This window comes from Thunnus albacares, chromosome 10 (genome assembly GCF_914725855.1).
Source record: "Thunnus albacares chromosome 10, fThuAlb1.1, whole genome shotgun sequence".
In the NCBI taxonomy this organism is placed as follows: domain Eukaryota; kingdom Metazoa; phylum Chordata; class Actinopteri; order Scombriformes; family Scombridae; genus Thunnus; species Thunnus albacares.
Genome location: NC_058115.1, coordinates 17232597 through 17255798, shown reverse-complemented (window position 1 = coordinate 17255798; position 23202 = coordinate 17232597). Strand labels below are relative to the sequence as shown.

The 23202-nt window shown below is 40.3% G+C and overlaps 1 protein-coding gene across 1 annotated transcript in view; it reads left to right on the top strand.

The window, feature by feature from the left end:
- The window catches only part of LOC122990088 (dedicator of cytokinesis protein 2-like), a 99940-nt gene extending 78606 nt beyond the window's left edge, over nucleotides 1-21334 (top strand). The window contains exons 27-51 of the mRNA XM_044363204.1: nucleotides 3536-3634; nucleotides 3814-3908; nucleotides 4996-5074; nucleotides 5203-5303; nucleotides 5715-5773; nucleotides 6173-6321; nucleotides 6581-6666; nucleotides 6993-7149; nucleotides 8922-8962; nucleotides 11164-11254; nucleotides 12181-12291; nucleotides 12879-12968; nucleotides 14837-14941; nucleotides 15501-15642; nucleotides 15975-16056; nucleotides 16204-16288; nucleotides 16661-16747; nucleotides 17010-17186; nucleotides 17863-17946; nucleotides 18050-18187; nucleotides 18714-18841; nucleotides 19065-19275; nucleotides 19427-19532; nucleotides 20232-20380; nucleotides 21098-21334. Coding sequence (XP_044219139.1) covers nucleotides 3536-3634; nucleotides 3814-3908; nucleotides 4996-5074; nucleotides 5203-5303; nucleotides 5715-5773; nucleotides 6173-6321; nucleotides 6581-6666; nucleotides 6993-7149; nucleotides 8922-8962; nucleotides 11164-11254; nucleotides 12181-12291; nucleotides 12879-12968; nucleotides 14837-14941; nucleotides 15501-15642; nucleotides 15975-16056; nucleotides 16204-16288; nucleotides 16661-16747; nucleotides 17010-17186; nucleotides 17863-17946; nucleotides 18050-18187; nucleotides 18714-18841; nucleotides 19065-19275; nucleotides 19427-19532; nucleotides 20232-20380; nucleotides 21098-21160 — 2715 coding nt within the window. The 3' untranslated portion in view covers nucleotides 21161-21334. The remainder of the gene's footprint in view (nucleotides 1-3535; nucleotides 3635-3813; nucleotides 3909-4995; nucleotides 5075-5202; nucleotides 5304-5714; nucleotides 5774-6172; nucleotides 6322-6580; nucleotides 6667-6992; nucleotides 7150-8921; nucleotides 8963-11163; nucleotides 11255-12180; nucleotides 12292-12878; nucleotides 12969-14836; nucleotides 14942-15500; nucleotides 15643-15974; nucleotides 16057-16203; nucleotides 16289-16660; nucleotides 16748-17009; nucleotides 17187-17862; nucleotides 17947-18049; nucleotides 18188-18713; nucleotides 18842-19064; nucleotides 19276-19426; nucleotides 19533-20231; nucleotides 20381-21097) is intronic.
- Nucleotides 21335-23202: the final 1868 nt, after the last annotated feature.

The following is a 23202-nucleotide window of genomic DNA, read 5'->3' as shown; positions in this document are numbered from 1 at the left end:
AAATCCCTCTCCTGTAACTTGTCTTAAACTGCCAGATGTCCTGCATACTCCGGTGAAAGTTGGTGCAAGCAGGTCAGTTAGGGGCTGAATTAGCAGCCACTTTTAGTGGTTCACTGGGGAAAATAGCGTGGGGCACAGGACATGCACTTGCAAAAATCCATTTCTTCCCTGAAATCATTCGAGCTGGAAACGTGTCCAGTTTTACCTTTTATTACCACCGAGGTCATCTGGGGCTACTGATCGCTGCGGGGGAAGCTGTGGTCCGATCCAGTTAGCAGCAGGAGAGACAGTTCTGTTGTTGAAGCTGTTAGCTAATTCAACCTGCCAACTTAATTCAAAACTCGAGTCAAGTGATGTGACACTGTGAGCATCACAGCCTGTGACAGGTCAAAATTTACATCAATCATAAGACAACGGGCAAAGAGTTCAAATGAGCCCAACGCTGCAGGTGGCACAGAAGACAGAGCTGACACACAAAGCAGATTTGGAAACCACCTGCAAATCCTTTTTTTTTTTTTTTTTTTTGTGGGTAGACCAACCTTATGCAGGACATAAAACAGTTCTATACAGGAGAAGTAAAACAAAGACACATTAAGCAGGACATAAGCAAAGGCACATTGCTCCAAACTGGACATTCACATTGTGCTCTTTACTAGCCAGACTCCTCCCACTGTCTATTAGGTGCCTCGGCCCCTTTCAGGCCCGTACTGAGAAGGTCTCCTTTTTAACATACAGCTCAAGATAACAAAATAATGATTGGAGGAAATAAAAAAAATGAAAGAGGAAAATAACAAAAGACATATTTTTTGCAGGTCCATTTCCCTTTTCAATTTTCTTTTTTCTAATTTTCTGAGCTTTCCACTGAAACATTTAATAAAAGATGCACCGTGTTCGATTTTAGGTTCTCAACAGGAAATGTTGTCTACACAGAAAATAAAAAGATTCAGGAACAATCACAGACAGAAAGGATTGAGAAAGTAATATCAAAGAAACAGTTGGAGCATATGCAGAAGAGGAAAGTGGAAACAACTTCAGATAGATGACCACTATTTGGCTCAACTAAAGCAATCAACGCTAACACACTCTCGTTGATGAGACTGTGTGTCTGTCTGTAATATATGCAAACTGTTTTTACATTCCTGCCTTTGTTCTCTGCTGCTCGGTGCAGTTCAGTTTTTCTCTTTTCTTTTCAGTTTTTACTCTGTTGTCCGCTGCCCTTCTCAGTGTCTTTCCTCAATCAGCCAGTGATTGTGGAAAGGTTTGTGTCAAATTTTCCATAAATGTGTTTTAATCAAGCTCAGGGAGGGTTTTTTTTCAGCATAAGTAGTTTTCACACACTTAACAGTAACTTCTCCTCAAACTTGTCTAAAATTATTATTTTTTTGCCTATCCTCATCCTTCAAATCTGTCTTATTTTCTGTCATAATAATGCTTGCTCCTTCTTCCTCATCTTTAGTCTCTAACTCTTCCTCTCTTTCATCTTCTAACTATAATTCTTCCGCCTACTAATCTCTTCGTGTGTTTTTGTGTACTCACCTTGGGCCATATTCAGAGTTAAGTGGACATAATGAGGAGTTAACACTTCATTAAAAACGCCAACAAATACCTCATTAAAAACTCCAACACTGAAAACCTGCAGTATGTAAATTTAGGATCAAATGAAAGTGGAATAGTTGTTCATAGCTGTTACATTCATATATTTGGGAAACTAGATGCTTAATATCTTGGTGTTTACATTGAAATTGACCAAATCTTGCATCTCTATGAAGATCCCCATCCAGAGATGTTTTACAACATGCAAAAATACTCTGGATTGAATAACAATTTGTGTCTAAGATGTTTTTTCCACAGAAAAGGTTCAATTACTTCATTAAAGTAAAGTAAACATCCTCAAAATGACATCCACTCTCTGGCCCTCATTGAAAAATCCAGAATCTATGGTTGTGATTTCACAAATCTTGCTGGTAGGTACAAACCTGAAACTCAAATTTAAAGTGAGCACAATGAAGCATCTGACCTTCAGGAGAGGAATGTGAAAACAGCTTTCAAGTGTCAAACTCTGCACATACATCATTCTGCACAGTAAAGGTCAAGTGAAGTAACAATAAGCAAAACACATTTTGAGCGTCTTCTCTTTTGCTTTAATAAAAGTTAACATTAAAATATACATGTTAAACGATTTTTCCTTAAGCTTTTGCAACTTTCATTATTTGTTGTAACCATAAACTCTAAAAGCTTCAATTTTGTCTTTTGATTTGTGTCATAGTGTAATTCAGAATATATATATATATTTTTCATGACCTAATAGCAGTGAGCCACAATGTGAAATACAGAATATGAGGTTCAGACTGCAGAGGCTGCCAGTCTTCTTGCCAATAGTTTTGTTTGTTTATAGTAATTATGCTAATTTAACTGTGTGGTAATAACATGTTGATGAATACAGCATCTTTAAAAATAACATCACAACAATTTCCCTTGTTCAGAGCCCTGCCCTTTTGTTTCAGGTCATGTAGGAAGTATGTGATTATGTTGGTGCTGTTTGGACTCGTTTGTTGCCCAAACGAGCAAGTCACAGTACTGGGGCCTCATTTATAACCATTGTGTACGCACAAAATGGGGCTTGGAAGATATATACGTCACTTTCCACGAAACAGTTGGAATGTATAAAAACAAACCTGATAGGAGAATGGGCGACGTAGATGGTGAGGTGCTGAACTGAAGCCAGATTGTAGTAGTACGATTTTAGTTTTCATATAGTTTTTGTGTGTAAAATCGCTGCAGAATGGCTGCCACACACACTCTGCCTTCTCCAGTCACCTCACCCAGTATATCTTCACCACTTGTACTTATATATGGATTAAGTAAATTAGAGAAACACCTGTATGGTGGATTTTGGAGTAAATATAAATGAATACAGTGTTAATTGTATTTTAGATATTGAGTGTGTGGTCTCATCAGTCACGCATGTGTCTATATAGAGTAGATGCTTAACAAATACCAGGCAGTGAGCTTAGGTGTCCCCGTGCCTCCACTAGTCCACACCCTGAAAGTGTGCAGAAATATGCTTCTTGGCATCTACCTCCGTGTCTGATCACTTTATTTAATTTCAGAAATTGTCTCGTTTGTCACACCGACTGCATTGACAGCTGCTGCAGCTGTCAGCCTCTCAAACTTTCTTCTGTTACTGCTGCTGTTTTCCACAGGAACAACATGTACATCAATAGTCATGAAGGCTTTTGCATTGACCGTTTATGGTTAATTGTGGGAGTGTAGGGGGTGGGATATGAGGTTCATCCACATGTGCACCTTTTTCAAGTTGATTGTGATTTATAATGGGAAAATGCATGCATTCTGACGTTTTCTTTACAGTACTCTTGAGGCAGCTTTAGACACAATTACCTTAAGAGATTTAAATATATTTGGCTTTAGATGTATAGCACTCAGTTTAAAAGCAGATGCTGAGTGCCCAAAAAGTAATGGTGCATCTCTCTCTCCCCCTCTCTCTCTCTCTCTCACACATCCTTTACCTTTGTAGTCCAGGGTTGTGGCCTGCATGACAGCTATCCTGAAGCAGATGGATGATCGTCACTATTCCACATACATAGAAACCTTCACTGGTACCACTGATCTCGTGGTAAGTGCACACACACACACACACACACACTTCTGCAGGTGAATTGATGAAAGTAGAGTTAAAATACATTATTAACAAGCTACCGTGTATCACTGTATATGGTGACATTATTTCTTACAAACCCAGTCTGTCTACTTATATACACACTCATTCTTCTTCTCTTGTACATTTCACTGCAGGACTTTCTGATGGAGTCCTTCCTACTTTTCAAAGACCTGATTGGGAAACATGTGTATCCCTCTGACTGGATGGCCATGATCATGGTACAGAACAGGTACTGTACTGCACGCACTCACACACACACACACACACACACACACACACACACACACACACACACACACACACACACACACTCACACAGTCAGTGGAATTTAACCATCAGCCTACTGGTCCCAGGTCTGCTTCTCTAACCCGTGTAACTGTAACTGCTGAGGTGCAACCTGCTACTAGGCCCATGAGGCTTGGTGGTTGTGAATTTAAAAGGATTGCTGCTATCTGCAGTGACTTCTGCATCCACACACACCCACACAGGGATAAGTTAGAAATAGTAAAGCTGGGATCAAGGCGATGATGATGAAAAAGGGCTGATGTGACAAATGTGTCTGTGTGTGTGTGCAGATGGAGTGAAAGTTGTCGGCGTATTTTTTTTTATGATGTAAGCTAGAGGGGAGGCTGAAGCTGTGTCAGACAGCGATTTAAAAAAAAAAATAGGTAAAAGTGAGAGTGAGGAAGAGGAAAAGACAGGTTGATAAGGAGTCTGCAGACTGTGGTTGGGAAAGAGATTTGCAAATAGATAGAGAGACAAAGTCCCACAGAAAAGAAAACAAAGAAGGTTAGGGAGGGAAAGGTAATGGCAGTTGACTGTTGGATAACATTGATAGATCGTATTGGATCAGAAAAAGACTGGGAGCAGATTTGCTACTTAACTTTAGAAATGCACAGTCACAACTCACTGATATACCTGCACACCGTGTTAGATCATGATAACAAGTTTAGAATCTGAAACAATATTACAGTCTTGTCTGAAAGCAGCAGAAAAAATAGCAAGCAAAAACAAATAAGCTCCATTTGTGATCACTGACAGAATGTCATCTTTTTATTCTGAGATGTTACTTTTTTTCCTTAAGGTTGTTTTTTATTCAATAACTATTTGTCGGCAATCAAACCAGTACATTAGGTTTGGAAGTTATTTTTTGCATCATTTGATTCTCAGTATTCATTTCCATTTCACTTGATTCAATGCTACTTTGTTGACATATTTAGTTTGTGTGTACTCGATGTGTGTGTGTGTGTGTCTGTGTGTGCGTGTGTGTGTGTGTGTCTGTGTGTGTGTGTGCGCGTGTGTTTCTGTCAATTAGGGTGTTCCTGAGAGCCATAAATACCTATGCCGACACTATGAACCAAAAGTTCCTCAATAATGATGACTTTGAAGTACAGGTGAGTGCATAATTACAAACATTTTTTTTTTTCATATTAACAGTCTGTGTATTTTGCTGCTTTTAAAATGGATCTCTATCATCTGTCTCTACATTGATCCTCTCCTCTCACTCCTCCTTCTTGTCTAGTTGTGGAATAACTACTTCCATTTGGCCGTGGCGTTTATTACCCAGGAGTCTCTGCAGCTTCAGCACTTCTCGCCAACCAAGAGGAACAAGATTCTGGCCAAGTGAGAGAAGGGCCATATAATTTCCTTATTTACCACACCTACTCTCCCTGCTCTAATGAAACACTCAGTGATTTGTGATCTATTTTGGTATCTGCATTACTGTTTACACTCCCACTGCCTATTAAAACTGTATGTTGTGGGTAGATAGACATTCAATTTAGTTCGTGTTGGGGCAGCATTATCTGTCCCAGTGGACTGTTCAGTTTCTGAGGGTGAAAATAACAGTATTGATCAGGACATTGTTCTAAACTGAGGGTCTGATTTCACTTTGTGCCTCTGTTTCTGTGTATTTTCTCTCTCTCTCTCTCTCTCTCTCTCTCTCTCTCTCTCTCTCTCTCTCTCTCTCTCTCTCTCTCTCTCTCTCTCTCTCTCTCTCTCTCTCTCTCTCTCTCTCTCTCTCTTCTATTTCAGATATGGAGATATGAGAAGTCTCATTGGCTTTGCTATACGTGACATCTGGTACAAACTTGGTAAGAAAGATGTGCGTGTGTGTGTGTATGTGTGCATGTGTGCAGTTGGATGAGTGCATTTCACTTTCGCTTCACTTTACTTTCATGTGGATGCGACCAGAGTAGAATTTGTTTGCAGTACAGCATTCACAGGTTGACAGTGTCAGCACCATTTCACCTAGACAGACATCAATATACCGTTACATATCACCTCATAAATAGAATTCGTTGTATTTCTTGGCAGCCAGAGAATGCTGCATGTAGAAAAAAAAGCAGAGTTAAATGCTCAAATTAGGAAGCACAGTTCAAAGTCCTTATTGCAGAAGGAAATAATTGGCTTTTAAGTGTGGCAGAGTCCTGTGGAGCCTTTTTATCTCTGAAGGGAAAACATTTGCACTATTTGTTGTGTGTTTCTTTTAGGCAGTCATAAGATCTGTTTCATCCCTGGCATGGTGGGTCCCATCCTGGAGATGACGTTGATCCCAGAGGAGGAGCTGAGGAGGGCCACCATTCCCATCTTCTTCGACATGATCACCTGTGAAAATTCACACTCTGGAAACTTCCTCAAGGTAGTTACACCCACACATACAGAATCATGTGAATATAGTATACAATTAAACACACAACCATGTAAAGACATTCACATTTGTGGACACGTACATAACTTCACCTTTGCACAGAAATGCTGGCACACACACATTGTGCTCCTCCATCAATTTACTTATGCTTGCATAATTGATTTCTCCTTCTATTCCTCCTTTGATTTGCTTTCTCATCTCCCTTTTGTCTCCCCTGTTGCTTTCTCTCCCTCTATCTTTTCTTCTGCAGTTTGAGAATGAGATCATTCTGAAGTTGGACCATGAGGTGGAGGGTGGAGGAGGAGATGAGCGATACATGCAACTACTGGAAACCATGTAGGTCTGAATGTACTATGGTTACAGGAGCTAATAATACTCCTGTATACTAGATAAACATGTAAGAATTAAAATGATAGTATTGCACGAATATGGTATACCACGGATATAAAGGGCTAAATTTAAAATATTTTGACTGTCTTAGCTTTGCTATTGTCCTAAAAACTTGCAGAGTTTCTGTTAACCTTTAAGAAGTTCATTTTCGACACATGTAACTGGTTTCACAGCAATATATTGACAAAACTTGCAACATTCAAGCACTGAATATCAAAGCAAAATCCTCTCAGACACCTCTGGTAATTAACTTGTGGATGCTTGTCTGCCAGCTTGCTGGACTGTGCTGCAGAGAAACCCACGCTCAGGCCACAGGTGCAGCACTTTGTCGCCTTGGTGAAGGGACTCCTCATTCGTCTCCTTGACTACCGTACAGTGATGAGCGATGACAGCCGCAACAACCGCATGAGCTGCACCGTCAATCTTCTGGTAAGTACTGTGGTCCGTGTCAGCTTTACAGGTCCCTTCTCCTTGAAAAAAATGTCCAAGTGGGCTTTCTTAAAGGGCAGAAACCAATGCTGGTACAGGAGAAAGTAAGATGTTGGGTCCTAGAATTTCACCAGACTGCTTTGAGCGTTTCCCTCTCAAGAATTTTCATCAGTTTTGTTTTCATTCTGTTTTGTTGATGCTCGGTGAAGCTTTTGAAAATCTCCCATAAGTTGTGAATCCGGCATGCGTCACCATGGATTTGCATTTATTGACACTAACCTTGTGATTCATGTAATGTACTTTGTAGCTGTAGTATTGAAGCCCACAGCAAAAGGGTGCTGATCTCAGATACACACACACACACACACACATATACACACCAACACACAAATACACACATCAATAAACTCATTATTAATTGAAAGACTAATGTTAGAAGAGACTAGTAAACAAGTTTGTTCCATACAGAACTCAATCAATAAACTCATCCTTACCAAACTGATTGAAGACGGGTTCATTATGGAACACTGATTTTATGTCATGTCTTTCATGCCAAGGTCTTTGTATTCCTTTTCCACTTTTAATTTGTGTGCTGATTGATCTAAAGGAAAATATTCATCTCTGTGTATGGTCTCTGACTGCTTGCAGAGCATTGCATCAGCTCCTGTCTGTTCCACATCCTTTCTCTTATGTGATCTCCTAATCAGATTCTCCCCCACGGTATTCTCAGGTTTAGTAATGGATCTCATCTACAGCCATACGATCGTCTCCACCGCAGATTAAATCATATAATTCCTCCCCAAACACTTCTTTTATGTTTACAGTTTTAATTTAAATCCTTTCTTAGAGTTTTCATTTTTGAAGACACCTATGAAGTATTTGTTATGCTTCCTCAAGCAGATGCACTTCCACAGAAATACAAATGCACTTTGACACATTACCAGACATTCACACATTCAAAAAAAACTCACACATCTCAGGCTAAAGTAACCTCTGCTAACCACAAACTTAAGACTTTCCACTATAACTTTGTCTTTATGCTGCTCACAGAATCATGTTCGTATTGTAGCTATCACTTCCCCCATATAAGATGGTATGGGGTTTTTTAAACAGCCGCCACTTTGCTGTGTTGTCAGTTAGGAAAGATGTATAAAAGGTGAGAAGTAGGTTAGTTGTAGGTTGTGTCGTCTGTGTTCAAAAGATTTGTCAAAGGCGACCGCTGTGAAGGGCCACTGAGCTAAAACATCTGACCTTCATGTAGATGGGCAGCCTCTAGCAGGAAATCAGCTTACTGAAGCTAAAATGCATTGATGCAAACATTGATGCATCTGACCTTTGCGAAAATAAAGCAAGGAGATATAAATATGCATACGATATGCTTTGGTTTCACAGAGAAGCTCACAGTAATTGAGCAGTTTTTTTCATGTTTATGTGTGTGTCTCTTGTGTATTTTGTGTGTATTACTGTGTCTGCTGGCTCATGCTAGTGATGGGAGGTGGGGTTACATCAGTTCGTTCCACTCCTCTGTTCTCTGTAGATGTCATTAAACCTCATTAAACTGGGAGTTTGTGCAGCTTAACTAACAAATGCGCATGCACACACTCCCACACATTAACACACACAAGCAAAATAACATACTGTAACACACACACATGCACATACAGCCACATAGACAAATACACGGGAACAGTCACACAGTTACATTGCTTACATACTTACAGTCACTGCAGTGCGGACAAATACTAACCTGAGTTCTCCTTTCGATTTTGCAGAACTTCTACAAGGACATCAATCGTGAGGGGATGTACATCAGGTATTTACATGCTGAAACTGACATACATTGAAATGGTACTTGTCTGTTTTGTTTGTGCATGTGTGTGTCTGAATGTGTGTATATATGTGTGTGTGTGTGTGGCTCCATAATCTGACAGCGGATTATATGAGTCCCACTGAATTAATGTCAAAATCCACAGGATCAGCTCTTGGTCTGACTGGGGGGAGAGCAGCGAGAAAGAGAGACATGATAGACATGAGGGAGGAAGAGGTAGAGAGACAGAGGAAGACAGGATAATAGCAGGACAGAGAGAGAGAGAGAGAAAGAGAATACAGATCCCGTCAGGTCCCATGGTGCATTTCTGGCAATAGTTTATAGACATAATTAGTCATCTGTATATGTGAATATGAGCTCAGCTCTGTGGTTGATCAGCTGCCTCCGCCTATTCTGTTGAGATGAATATAGTAACATTTGGCTGGCTCACTAGTTGATGTTAGCAAACAAACACAGTCTAGTGCAAACATACATTTAAGTGCTATTTATATGTTATGGAAATGCCAAAATTTTATCTTACAGCAAGATCTAGCTATATTACTATAAATGCCAATAGAAGCCAAAACTAAGTCCTTTTTGTGAATTATGGAAGATTAAAATCTGCAGCTGAATTACTCTCATTTACACTGATAATCATATTAACAGTTAATATAAACATAACTTATGAATCTTATCTCATCTTGAATGCTTGAATGTTTATTTCAAGCTGAAACACTTTCAGAAACTCAGTATTGACTAAGAAAAACTTTCTTAACAACACTCTCATTCAAAATCCCCTTTGTGCTGCTGTCCATAACAGAATCCAAATCATTTTGGCAATTTTCTGACTCACCCATTCAAAGTTCTACGTCAGTGTTACAGAATCCAACAAAAGGAAAATGGCTGTTTATTGTCTCAGAATTACTGCACTGAACTGATTTGCTTGTGTTCCTCAGCAAGGTTTTCTTCAAACTTTCTTTGAATACAGAAATTTTAAACAATGAAGAAAGATCACATCACACCCACCAAGGGTTGTCGCTGAAAAGCAGGAAGTAAAGACTGCAGTTTTCTACAATCATAGACTATACACCAGAAAAGTGTCTGGTGAACCGTTTGAAGCCCATATCTCCATTAATGAAATATAATAATAACGAAAATCTTCATTTGACTTCATTTTATTGGCTTGAACAACCAATTTCTACAAAACTAAGATTTTCTTTTTTCCATACAATAAGTTTTGTATGGAAAGGTATAAATGAATGAAATCTCTTTCTCCTAGTTGCGTTTGGCTGAGTTTGGCTCTTGAGAATTAGTGGTGAAAAGATTGGCTCGGGCAAAGAGATGGAGGGTGAAAGTGGGGGAAGGATGGAGTCAGAGAAGGTGAGAAAAATAAAATCCCAGAGGAATGAATAGCAAAAGAGACAAATAGACAACAGTGGAAAAAGGTCAGTCAAACAAGTAGATGAAGCTGCAGATTGACTTGGGAAAGCAAGATAAGAACTGAATGTTTGTTTATTTTGTCAACAGCACTTGGACTTCCATAACCACCAGAACAGGCAAATAAGATCTCCAGCCAGAATTTTGCGATTGAGTTGGTTAAAAGTGAGAGGAAGGAGTTAGGATGAGGTCGGACGAGGTGAGAAGAATATTATAGGTAGACAGACTGACCGGTTGATCGTAGAGTCAAGAGATTGTGCAGCCACTTTTCTATTTTGTCCTCAGTACCTTAGCAATAAAGTCCAGCCTCTGACTATGTGGCAAAATGTTTTCTCCTGACTGAGGGAGATAGATACACAGTGAGATCAAAACTAAAAACTGTTCAGTAAAAGTGTAAGTTGGTTTGCTCAGAGTCCAATGTTCCCTTTTCCTCTCCTTCATGACAATAAAACGTTATTGGGCTACAAAACAGCTGTAAGACCATCAGACCCACTGCAATGCTTTATTCATAAAGAGACATGTTGGATTATGCTGTTGAGTGTGTATGTGTGTGAATATTTCAGGGTATGTATAAGGGGCAGGTGAGCATGTGTGTATGAAAGAGACAGAGTGAGCGAGACGGTGACACACTTGTGATTAATGCTTCATTTGCAGGACGTGAAGTTGCCCAACAGTGGCATCTGGTGGAACAATGTATAAGTGGCATATTAAATTAATTTGACCTCTGTGGCTATCTGTGTGTGTGTGTGTTTGTAAACGTGTGTAATCAGGTACCTTTACAAGCTGAGGGACCTTCACCTGGAGGGTGAAAACTACACTGAGGCAGCATACACACTTCTCCTCCACTCTCGCCTGCTCAAGGTACCACACACACACACACACACACACACACACACATAAAGTGAAATGGCGTCATTTAATGCTGGATCCAGTGTCTTGTTCTGCCTAATCACTTGTCTGTCTGCCACGAGTGAGACCATTTTTTATGAGCTGATAAATGGTTGCTACATCGCTTGCCTCCAAATGATAAAACTCCGAGGTTAGTTTATGGCATGGCATTGGCCACTGTGGCTGCATCACTATAGTGATTGATGCAGTGTGCACGCGTATGTGTGTGTGTGTGTTTGTGTGTATGCATGTGTCTGAGTGCGTTTGACCTCTTTTGTCTCTTCATCTTTTTTATGGGACACCCGGAGGCTCATAGAGAGGGACAGAGGAATAGGGGCACCTCTCGCTCTATGTCTCCTCTTCTCTCTGTCTAGTATCATTACATCAAAGCAGTTGAACTCTATAACGTTTTTTATAATCTCCATTCATCACCAATGTCAATCATGTCATGCTTGTTTCACACAAATAGAAAGAGTGGGCCTGTAACACACTGCATGCTCTATGCCAGATAAAGAAGTTAGAATAATATAAGTCAGTTTCGGAGATCATTAGGTACTTTTTTTGTTTGGTTTCTAACTACATTTCTGTGTAATTAATATAATTGAAAATGAGCTATTGTCTCATTTATATAATAAATGAGCACTATGCAACTGTTTGTGTGCACACGTTGCTCAGGACTAATATTGATTTATTAGAGCAAAGAAACTCTTAGCTCTAAGTTTTTCCTTTCCTCTCCTCAGCATAATGATGAATGGGACAGCGAGTTGGTTTGACTGCAACTCTTTTTCTTTTGTTTCAGCAATAAGAAATATCTATACTTTTACATACAGTATCTCTCACATCTTTTGTCTTTGTCCCCCCCCCCCATATCTTTGTCTTACCTCCTGTCTCCATCCCAGTGGTCAGATGATATGTGCAGCCCCCAGTTTGAGTTCCACGGCTCCCAAACCCAGCGGCAGCTCAAAGAACAGCTCTACGACACCATCATCGACTACTTCGACAAGGGCAAGGTCAGCATCTTTTTAGATCATGCCTCTGTTTTCATAATAATGCCTACGGTGGCTAATGTTCAAAGAGAGTTAATCAATGCTCTAAAATCAATTGTAGTAAGATTTTTTCACTCTGGAGAAAATATTGTCTTTAGAAATTTGTTTTTACGAGACAGTAAAGTTTTGCTGTTTTCAATTAAATTTATGAATTCCTTTTGCAAAAAGGCAAACACGTTAAAGTACCTGAGGCTAAGGAATTCCTTTACTTGGGGCTAAACAGATGATTAAAATCAGCATGCAATGCACAATTTGTTTGGTTAAATTCTCCAATTCATTATGATACATTCAGAAGATTTGACGATCATACAGTGTTGTAATTATGCAGTCATATCCTCTGTGCGGTATGTTGGTGTCACATTCACTTTGTATTCTCCATGACTGCTTTATGTTCTCTGAAGCTGTGATACAGACATTTCCCTCCACTCTCCAGAGACCTGGAAACAGAGATTTTCAAGAGATGAATTCCCACCACAACAGCTGCTGCTGATTTATCAGCAGATGGTGTAATGAGTGACACTTCTGTTTCTTTCCTTGGTGTGTGTTTTTAGATGTGGGAAGAGGCTATCACTCTGTGTAAGGAGCTGGCTGAACAATACGAAAATGAGATCTTTGACTACGAGCTACTCAGCAAGAGACTGGTAATACATGACACAAACTCAAACCTCCATATCCTTTCCACAATAATCATTATCTCACAATGTTTCTGTACTTTCTTCTCTCAGCCTTCTGCCCTGAATTCTTTCCTTACTGTAGCTGTTCCTTAATGTTAGAGGGTGTTTAAAGAAAAAGAAGAGAATTCATTCAATTTATTCAAGTTTTTATAGCAGCAGCAACTAAGCTCACTTTCAGTGCTGAACCCCTATTATAGATTCAAGATTTAAGATTCAAGATGCTTATTGCCACTCTGGTTATACAAGTACAATCGTGGGAAATACTTTGGCTGGGAGTCTCCATTACAGAAAAACAGTAAGTAGATATATATATAAAAAGACATATAATAACAAAATATAAAAAGCAATAAAAAATATATAAATATACACTCACCGGCCACTGCATTAGGAACAGCTGTGCAATCTAATGCAATCCAATACAACAACTCTGCCATAAATTCTGCTGTTACGAAGCATTAGCATACCAGAGGGGGGCAAAATATTAGGAACACCAACCAATATAATGCACTCCAGTACACCACCGCCACCCACTACGACCTCAATTATAAACATAAAGTAGAATGTGTGTCTGTGTGTGGGGGGATAATGTCTCTGTGTGTGTCTGACAGCTCCTGCAGGCTGGGTAGTTCACACTTGGTGAAGTACTGGACTGTGTGCACCACCCTCCCCAGCGAACTGTGGTCCATGCTGATGCAGCTGCCGTACCAGGTTGTGAAGCAGCCTGTCAGCAAGGTCTCTATGGTGCCCTGGTAGAAGTCCCTGAGGATTTGGGACCTCTGGCCAAATTTCTTTAGGCACCTGAGGCCATACAGGCGCTGTTGGGCCTTTTTTAACGAGTCCAGGATCCAGTCACACAGTACTGTGTTCAGGCCCAGATCCTTGAGCTTACTGACAAGCCTGGAGGGCACTATGGTGTTGAACGCTGAGCTGTAGTCCACGAACAGCATCCTCTCATAGGTGTCCTTCTTTTCCAGGTGGGAGAGGGTGCTGTATAGGACGTGGGCGATGGCGTCCTCTGTGGCTCTGTTTTGGCGGCATGCAGATTGCATGAGATCAAGCCTGGAGCAGCATATAATTAATACATGTTTGATATAAATAAAATATGTGCACTGGCCATATAATTTGGTTTTGTCTTCGGCCTTTATACAGAACTAAATTTCAGCAAATTGTCAGGCAGCCGGTCTACAAGTTCTAAATTGCAAGGAGTAATAAGTTTTCTTAACATCTGAACATAGTGTTCCCAAGAAGCAGTTTCACCACCAATTTAGTCATCTGCACTCTCAAACATTACCAATAATTCAGCATTCAACGTCCTTGTTTAAGAATGAATCCTCCCTACAAATCAGGTTTTCTTCTGAGGAACTCTGCTTTGGGCTTCCATAATCAGTATATGACCCCATGCGCAAAGTGTGATTGTTTCTCTCATCTCTTGCTCAGACACCACAGCAGGAGCGATTCCCTCTGCACCGAAATCCTTACTTGTGCTTTAGCACCACCTTCCCCTATATCTCCCCTTCACTCTGCTCTTCTTTTCCCCTCCTCAAAGAGAACCACACTTTTCCCAACCATGTAAAAAAATCTCTTTATATGACTTCAGCAGTGGCTTTCTCAGCTAATTCTGAATTTATGTGGTTATATAAATGACAGACATTGCCCTTGGATGGCATGCACTCTAATTTTTTATACATCTATCACCGTCGAAGGCCCAGCATTCTGCTGAGCGTAGCTTTGTCATCGACCCAAGCTGATAAAGCTGCTACGGCTGTACACAGTGCACATCTGAAACTCTCCCCTGAACACATCCTCTGTCGCTCTCTTTGTCTCTCTCTCTGCAGGAGAAACAAGCAAAGTTCTATGAGAACATTATGAAGATCTTGAGGCCAAAGCCGGACTACTTTGCAGTGGGCTACTATGGACAGGGCTACCCTCCATTCCTCAGGGTTTGTATTTACATCTAGGTTTGGTGAGAGTAGAGTCTATGAATACTATTACAAATAATGTTCTTACTTGTCATAGACTTGAAGGCACACACACACTCACCAGACACAAAAGTAACACTGGCTCTCTTTCCTTGTATAATAGGTTCAAAAATACTTTTTTCCATTATCAGCACTGAAGCTAAGGTATTTAACATTGCAGAGGTGGGCAAGTTTCTAAACACACCAGCCAGATTGTTAGCACAGAATGGGACATAAAAGAACCTTTTGGGAACGTTGTGGATCTGGAGATTTCAGCAAGCTGCAGAAGTAAAATATTCAGCTATAGCTCTTGTATTCATTAGTGAAGTCAGTGACTCAGTTCTTTGGGGAGCAGGGCAGAGTGTAGATGATGAGACAGTCACAGGCCGACCTTTTTGTGCTTAAGAAAAATATGCAGTAACTACATTACAAGCTCTTCTGGATGAGGTCAAAATAAAAGGAGATTTTCCCAATGAAGATCACAGGATAAACTGGTGCATTTTCATCATCATTAACACCAGTTAATTTCCCATGGCTTCAGAACAAGGTGTTTATCCACCGCGGTAAGGAGTACGAGCGTAGAGAGGACTTCCAGAACCAGCTGATGAGCCAGTTCCCCAGCTCCGTGCGCCTCAACACCACCACCATGCCAGGGGAGGATATCATGAACTCTCCACTTCAGTGTATCCTTCAGGCAGCATAAAACCCACACAAAAATAAACAAATGAATAGTTGGAAAGACACATTAATGTTAACGCCACACATGGTGTACACAAAGCACACAAGTAAACTATTAAAATTCAATCTAGTGTTTTCCTAAAAACAAAAATGCCTTAAACACAGAAATTTCCTCTTTACATCAGATCTGTGCGTTCTAGATCTATCCATTCACACAAAAACTGTCTGGATGGATAGATTGAAATGTAATTTTTTGTAATGTAATTCACTCGGCCATAGGGATAGAGTGATATTCTCATTATGTTGTGATGTTTTATTCCTGAGTGATCCGAAACAGATATCCAGTGTTTCACAGTGCAGCCTGTCCTCGAGATCCCTCCTCGCCTGAAGAACAAACCGGTCCCTGACCAGATTATCAAGTCAGTGTCGCTTAATTCATCACATTTTCATAAAGTGTCTGTGAAATGATTTTTATAGTGACACATTTCCCTCTTTTGTAAATGATTTAATTTATCCCTCTTCTCTTTGTTTAACATTTACCTCTTTCTCCCTCTTTGACAATGTAGCTTCTACAAGTCCAACTACGTGCAGCGGTTTCACTATTCCAGACCTGTGAGGAAAGGACCTGTGGACCCAAACAACGAGTTTGCTGTGAGTTACTATTTTTTAAAATGAAAAGATTTATGACCATAGGGACTATGAAAGTCTTTAGAAGCTATTGTACACAATGTATTGTATTGTTATTGGCACCTGAAAAGATGAGGTCCTATTGTCTATAATAATAGGATTTCATCCAACAGCAGAGTGTAGAATATGATAAGACATCAGGTTATGCTTTAAGGTTGATGAGCACTTGTTCTGTGAAATCAGGTTCAGATATTACTTTAGAGTGATATTAAATATCACATTGTGCCTGGTAAGAGTTCAGACTTTAATACGCAATATAATATCACATTATTCACAAGTGTCATAGATTGATCTAACTGCTTTCCTTGTTTTCTCCTCTACGTCCCTCCGTTTCAGTCTATGTGGATCGAACGCACCACCTTCACCACTGTGTATAAACTGCCAGGGATCCTGCGCTGGTTTGAGGCTACTGACATGAAACATGTAAGTCTGTAGGGGTGTATTTTTCTCCATGTTTGACTTGTATGTTTGCTGTGAACGATTGCCCCCAGTGTAACATGTTCCACATTTCACCACCACCGATTGAAATTGTCCTTCTTTATTTTTACATTATTTATTCTTTTTCTCTCACATCTGTCCCTCACATCCCTCCACCCTTACTTCATGGTCCATTCCTTCTTTCCTCGCTCTTTTATTTCTGTCCCCCTTCCCTCTGTTTGTGCTTCTTCTGGGCCTCCGTCCCTAGACTACCTTGTCTCCATTGGAGAATGCTATTGAGACCATGGAGTCCACCAATGAGAAGATTCTGACCATGATTAACCAATATCAGGCCGACACTGCCCTTCCCATCAACCCCCTCTCCATGCTGCTCAACGGCATCGTGGACCCTGCTGTCATGGGTGGCTTTGCCAAGTATGAAAAGGTAAACTGTCCAGGATCAGCCTTTGAATCAAACCCTCTCCAATCCATCTAATCTATAGCTGCCAGCAAATAGCCTTGTCTGGGTCAATGAATGACCTTTGTACTGTAATGAATTATTCAATTAAGTTATTAATCATATGTTGAACAGTTGATAATGGTTCTTTATAATAAACATGTGTCATCATGACTAAGTAGTGCTCCTATAGAATCATGTTCATTGCACTTTGATTTGTTTTTCCCTCAATGACAAAGATTCACCACATCAGTACTATTTTACAAATTTTCCAGTGAAGAGTAAGCCCATAAAAAGTTATCTGAGTTTAAGAGACTGTGTCGCTGTGAGACTCATCTCTCGTGGTAAATTGACTTTCATTTAGTATCAAAAATCACTTTCACCTCCTGAAGCTCTGCATATTATCTGAAGCTAATTTTACTGTCTAAATGACATCAAATGCAATGAACCTATTAAAGCCTGGTGTCTTCATAACTTGAAATATTATTAGTATTCACACTCAAACGCCATTCAGTGTTCTAATATCCCACATAGGATGAGATCAGTGTGCTTAGAAAGCGCACGGGGGGTGAAGAAGTCAGTTGTTAATTTACAAACTGCCTGAGCAAGTGAAACGTATAGCCGTCATTCCTTAAATGAGTTTTCAATATTTCCTCGGTCTTAGGCGTTCTTTACTGACGAGTACACCCAGCAGCACCCAGAGGACCGAGACAAACTGCTGCGCCTTAAAGACCTCATCGCATGGCAGGTACCAAACACACATTTCTTAAATCCCTGCACATTCATAACACCTCATATACTTTTATGCGGAAGTTCTGATACTTTAATTAACACAAAACACTCTTTTTTAGATTCCATTACTAGGTGGAGGAATCTCTCTCCACGGGAAGAGAGTGATGGATGATCTGCGTCCGTTCCACGACCGCATGGAGGAGTGTTTCAAACAGCTCAGGAAGAAAGTGGAGAAGGAGTATGGAGTGAGAGAGCTGGTAAGAACTGGGGGGGGGGAAAGGATGAAAGAGGGAAAGGAGAAAAAGTTGGGGAATAAAAGACTTTATACCGAAACATGGTGTTTCTCTGTAATCCAAAACATGTTCTTTTCTGCAAAGCTGTATTCAGAGTTACTGTGGTGGAGTTGGCTTAATTAATCTACAAATGAGCTGACCCAGGCGAATTTTAAAGATCAAAGTACTCACAAAAGCCTCTGAGAAGAGTGTTGATATGGGATTTGTACCTTTAAATATCTGTACAACCAGAACAGGGCTGGGATGGTGGTGACTGGGGCTAAATATGGTCATTAACTTGTAAATTGGGTGATCCCTTCAGGAGAGATTAAAGTAATGATGAGTAGGAGTTATGATGCACTGTTTTTAAGAGGGACTTCACTTGCTATTGCTTTTCTAGCATGTATTGCTGCCTAGATTCACGGTTTATGAACAGCACTACCACTGTGATATTTTCTTTTTGTTTTTTTCTACGTATTGTTCAATTCTATCTCAATCTTTCTCTCTCCAGCCAGACATGGATGAGAGGAAGTCCACCCGTCCTCGCTCCATGCTGCGCTCCTTTCGTCAGTCTGTCATCTCAATTTCCTCTTTGCAGGGATCTGAATGTGGGACTCCAACCAAGCCTCATGCAGACAGGTAGCATACAGATGTAGCTTTAAAAACCAGATTCATTGCAAGAATGACACATCACAGCACTATAGTATATAAAATGTATATAAAATGATCACCAATTTGTCTTAATTTGTGGCACAAGGTCAAGCATAGACGTCAAGACGTATTTGTCATGAAACATTTTTTTTAGGACAACAATCATTATTCAACCCATTTAATTTACTCCTCACCCCCTTCCTCCTCTCAGGGACGTCCCCCCTGAGTCGCCAGTGTCTTCTTGGCCCACCACCCTGCAGCGCTCCAGCGGCAGCGTGAGCATAAGTACAGTGGAGGAAGGCGTGGTGACCGTGGGCGATGCAGAGGTCAAGCTGAGGAAAAGTAAGAAGAAGAAGAAGAGGAGCAGCATGATCTTCATTACAGAGGAGAGAGAGAGGACGAGTACGCTGGACTGCAAACGGGTGAGAGGGAGTGTTAGTGGATGGAAGATGAGAGAGAAAGGAATATGAGACAGAGAGGAAGAGAAGAACTGGAAAGACAGCATGATGAGGGATGCTGAGTTCTCTTGAGTTGTTGATGCTGAGTTTTTGTGTGATCTCTGTCTCCCTCTAGCTGTCCAAGAAACAGGAATTCCGCAGTGACACCAACTTGTCTGAGCCTAATGAAGGAACTGTCTCGTTGACCAATGCAAACTCCAGATCCCTGCCTGCCATTACAGGTGACAAACATACACATCAATCCACACAGTGCTGCTATTAAATCACTGAGTCATAGAGTTATTTAGGTACACCTATAGCCCAAGGCCTACAGAGTGAAAATTACAAAGTCATGTCCTGAGAGGAAGTACTGTGTGTTTTTTAGCTGACTGCAAAGATACACACACAAGGTCATTACAGGAATATGCCTCTGAAGTCTAGTGTGTGAAGAAAACAAATCTGTATGCTGGGGAGTGTTGCAGTAGTAGCCTGACCTAACACAAACTCTGATGTAAGGTGGCAAATTAGTGAATCAGTCATGTCAGTTGTAGTTTTTCCAAAATGGGCAGCAGTTTCGTTCGGTTTATATTTCATTGTTGCAGTTACAAAACGCATCACTTTAAAATAGTGCATCAGACCACAATTCACTGACGTTTCACTGGCATCCTGCCATGTTGGACATGGCCAGCTGAGCCAATCTTGACTGTAGTGTTAATACACTACCTCTGATTAGCACTACTGACTACAGGCTGTACTGCCTCACTGAACATACACAGAGTGCCACCAGTGTTGCCAGAGTACACAGTTCATCAGAAGAACAGCTGTGAGAACACAATTACTCACAAAAAAAATGTCTGGCTGCAGGAAGAGGTAGATGTTTTGTTGTAACCGGGTAATCAGTGAGTTGCAAACAATAAATCCTCTGTTGTCACTGGCTGTAGGTCTCTCCTTGGTGGTGGCGGGGGGACCAGAGGAGGTCGACACCACCAGAGCCAGGAGGGACAGTAAGAGCATGTCTGTCTGTGGGACCTCTGACCGAACAGCAGACAGACGCTCAAAGGGCGTCATCAACCTCCTCTTCAAGTCCAAGGTAGAAACAAAGACCGACACTTTTAATGCAGTATGATAGAGAAACACACATTTGACATTCAAGAATGAGTACTATAGTTAAAGGAATAGTTTGACATTTTGGTTATTGGTTAGATGACCGATACCACTCTCACATCTGTGCGCGAAGCAACAGCCAGGTGACACTTAGTTTAGCATAAAAACTGGGAATAGGGAGGAACAGCTAGCCCGGCTCCATCCAAAGATTAAAAAAAATACTCCTATCAGCACCTTTTAAGATCACTTATTAACACATTATATCCTGTTTTATCTGTACTGGTACTGTAGGTGGATTTTTTACCTGCGGACAGAGCCAGGATAGCTGTTACCCCTCTTTACAATCTTTAAGCTAAGCTAAGCTAACTGTCTCCAGGTTGTAGCTTTGTATTTAATGTACATATATGATAGTATAGATCTTCTCATCTAACTTTCAGCAAGCAAGCAAATAAGAATATTTCCCAAAATGTCAAACTGTTCCTGTAAGGTAAAAGGCAGCATTGCAGATTTATCATCAACATTAGTCTAGATTATTCAAAGCAATGTCTAAATGATCAAAATCTACTTATATGTATTGTATTGTATATATTTATACCAACACAATTGTCCAGATTAACATCATGAACATATCTTAGGTTATTTTTTACCCCTAACAAAGATGCACCTTGTATTTTACAGTATACATTTTTGTTTTTTTCAACAGAGCTCCAAATCAGAGGATGTGAAGCCCAGTGATCCAGCCAAAGAAAGTGACAGTCATTTTTGAAATCTCTCATTTCCTTTACTGATTTATATGCATTTGTTTTACAAACAGTTCCAAACAAATATTCAGCCTAAACTAAAGTTATGCACTTACTCACTCTACTTTTCAGTCTCAGCATTGCTGTTGCCTTAATATAATTGATTTTACCTATCAATAAAAGCTATTTTTGTTGAGTGACCTTTTTTCCTAGTAATTTAAATGATTCCCAATGAGGCTAAATGCCATCTTACAGCTTTCCAATCAATTCTGCTTCTACAAGATCGAGTAAACACAAACTATCCCACCAACATACCTGATTAAAAAGCTTCCTATTATACCGTTTTCAGCATTGTTGTAACTGACTTATGTTAATGGGAAAACAATCATTTGATAAAGCAGAAAGGTTACAGTGTTCGCTCAAGGGACTTTCAATAGGAATACGCTGCCAAAAAGTCTTGGCACTGATGCAACAAACATCCATCTATCCATTTTCTTTACCACTTATCCTGTAGAGGGCTGCAGGAGAGCTGGAGCCAGATCTCAGCTGACATTGGGCGAGAGGCAGGGTACACCCTTGACCCTGTGTCTATCACAGGGCTAACATGTAGTATAGAAACAGACAACTATTCACACCTACAGGCTATGTAGAGTCACCAATTAACCTAACCTGCATGTTTTTGGTCTGTGGGAGGAAGCCGGAGTACCTGGAGAGAACATACAAACTCACCACAGAAACACTGGTGGGTTTGAACTCAGAACCCTCTTGCTGTGAGGCGACAGTACTAACCACTGCATCACTGTGCTGCCCTGATACAACAAAGAAAGTCCAATGAATTCAAATAGTATAGTGCGCCACAAACTGTGGAGGCTACTGTGCAAATGCTACAACATCAGAGTTGTTGTGTGAACGCAAGAGTTCAGACAACAATGTTTAGTATGTTCAATCTAAATCATAATGCATATTGTGCATGATTTGGCTCCTTTATAATGTAAAAACATTAAGTTAAAGGAATAGTTTGACATTTTGGGAAATACACTTTCGTGCTGAGAGTTACATGGGAAGATCTACACCACTCTTATAGCATAAAGACAGTTAGCTTCACTCTGTTACTGTACCCGGAGACAAATACTTCTAACATACAACCTGCTGCAAGACCACAAACTTGTCCTTTTCACCTTTTTTAGGTGAAATTTTATTAACTTTGGACAGAACCAGAGTAGCTGTTTCCTCCTACTTCCAGACCTTATGCTAAGCTAACCAAGAGTGGTATTGAGCTTTTCATCTAACTCTCGAAATGAATGAGCATATTTTCTGAAATGTCAAGTTATTCCTTGAACCTGATCATTACAAACACGGGTATGTTTCTCACAACACATGAATCTTGGAAGACGGGTGTTGCTCTGTGTTTCTAGGGTTGTTGCGAGTTCTGTTGAGAGCTAGTTTATAAAGTTACAGAATACTGTATAACTTATAATATATTTATATAATCTTTGTTGATATTGCTAGATATCAGTCAAGCTGTCCCCCGAAGAATCTCTTCTCTGATTGATTGCAGAGTGAGCGAGTGTGTGGAAGAAAACAACTGAGGTTAGGCAGGTCTGCAAGGACAGTGTACAGCATATACAGCTCCATAGATCAGAGGAACTGTAGTGGGCCAGAGGTAAAAACAAACTTCTCTGAAGAGGAGAAACATTGCAATATTCAAGCTTGTGGTGGAGCTTCAGTTTTGGATTTTGCCCTCTATTTGGTGGTGATTCTCTCAAATATGATCTCCTGCAAGTCCATCTGGGCTTATTCTGAATCTATGCAACCTTCACTCTGAGTACATGAAGTCCTGTTAGATAGTGAGGTGGGTAGTTTAAGTCTTACTTGCTTTATTGACTTTAGTGACATTTTAATAAAGATATTAAGATAAATTGTTAAAAGAGCAGACAGGCTGCAGCATATGATGAATATAAATTAGTAGCTATTGCAGTCAATGGGGGAGTTAATGTATCACCTGCATTGGTAAAAGGTCATTATGTTGGAAAAATATAATCTGAAATTAAGCTTTTTTAATGATTCA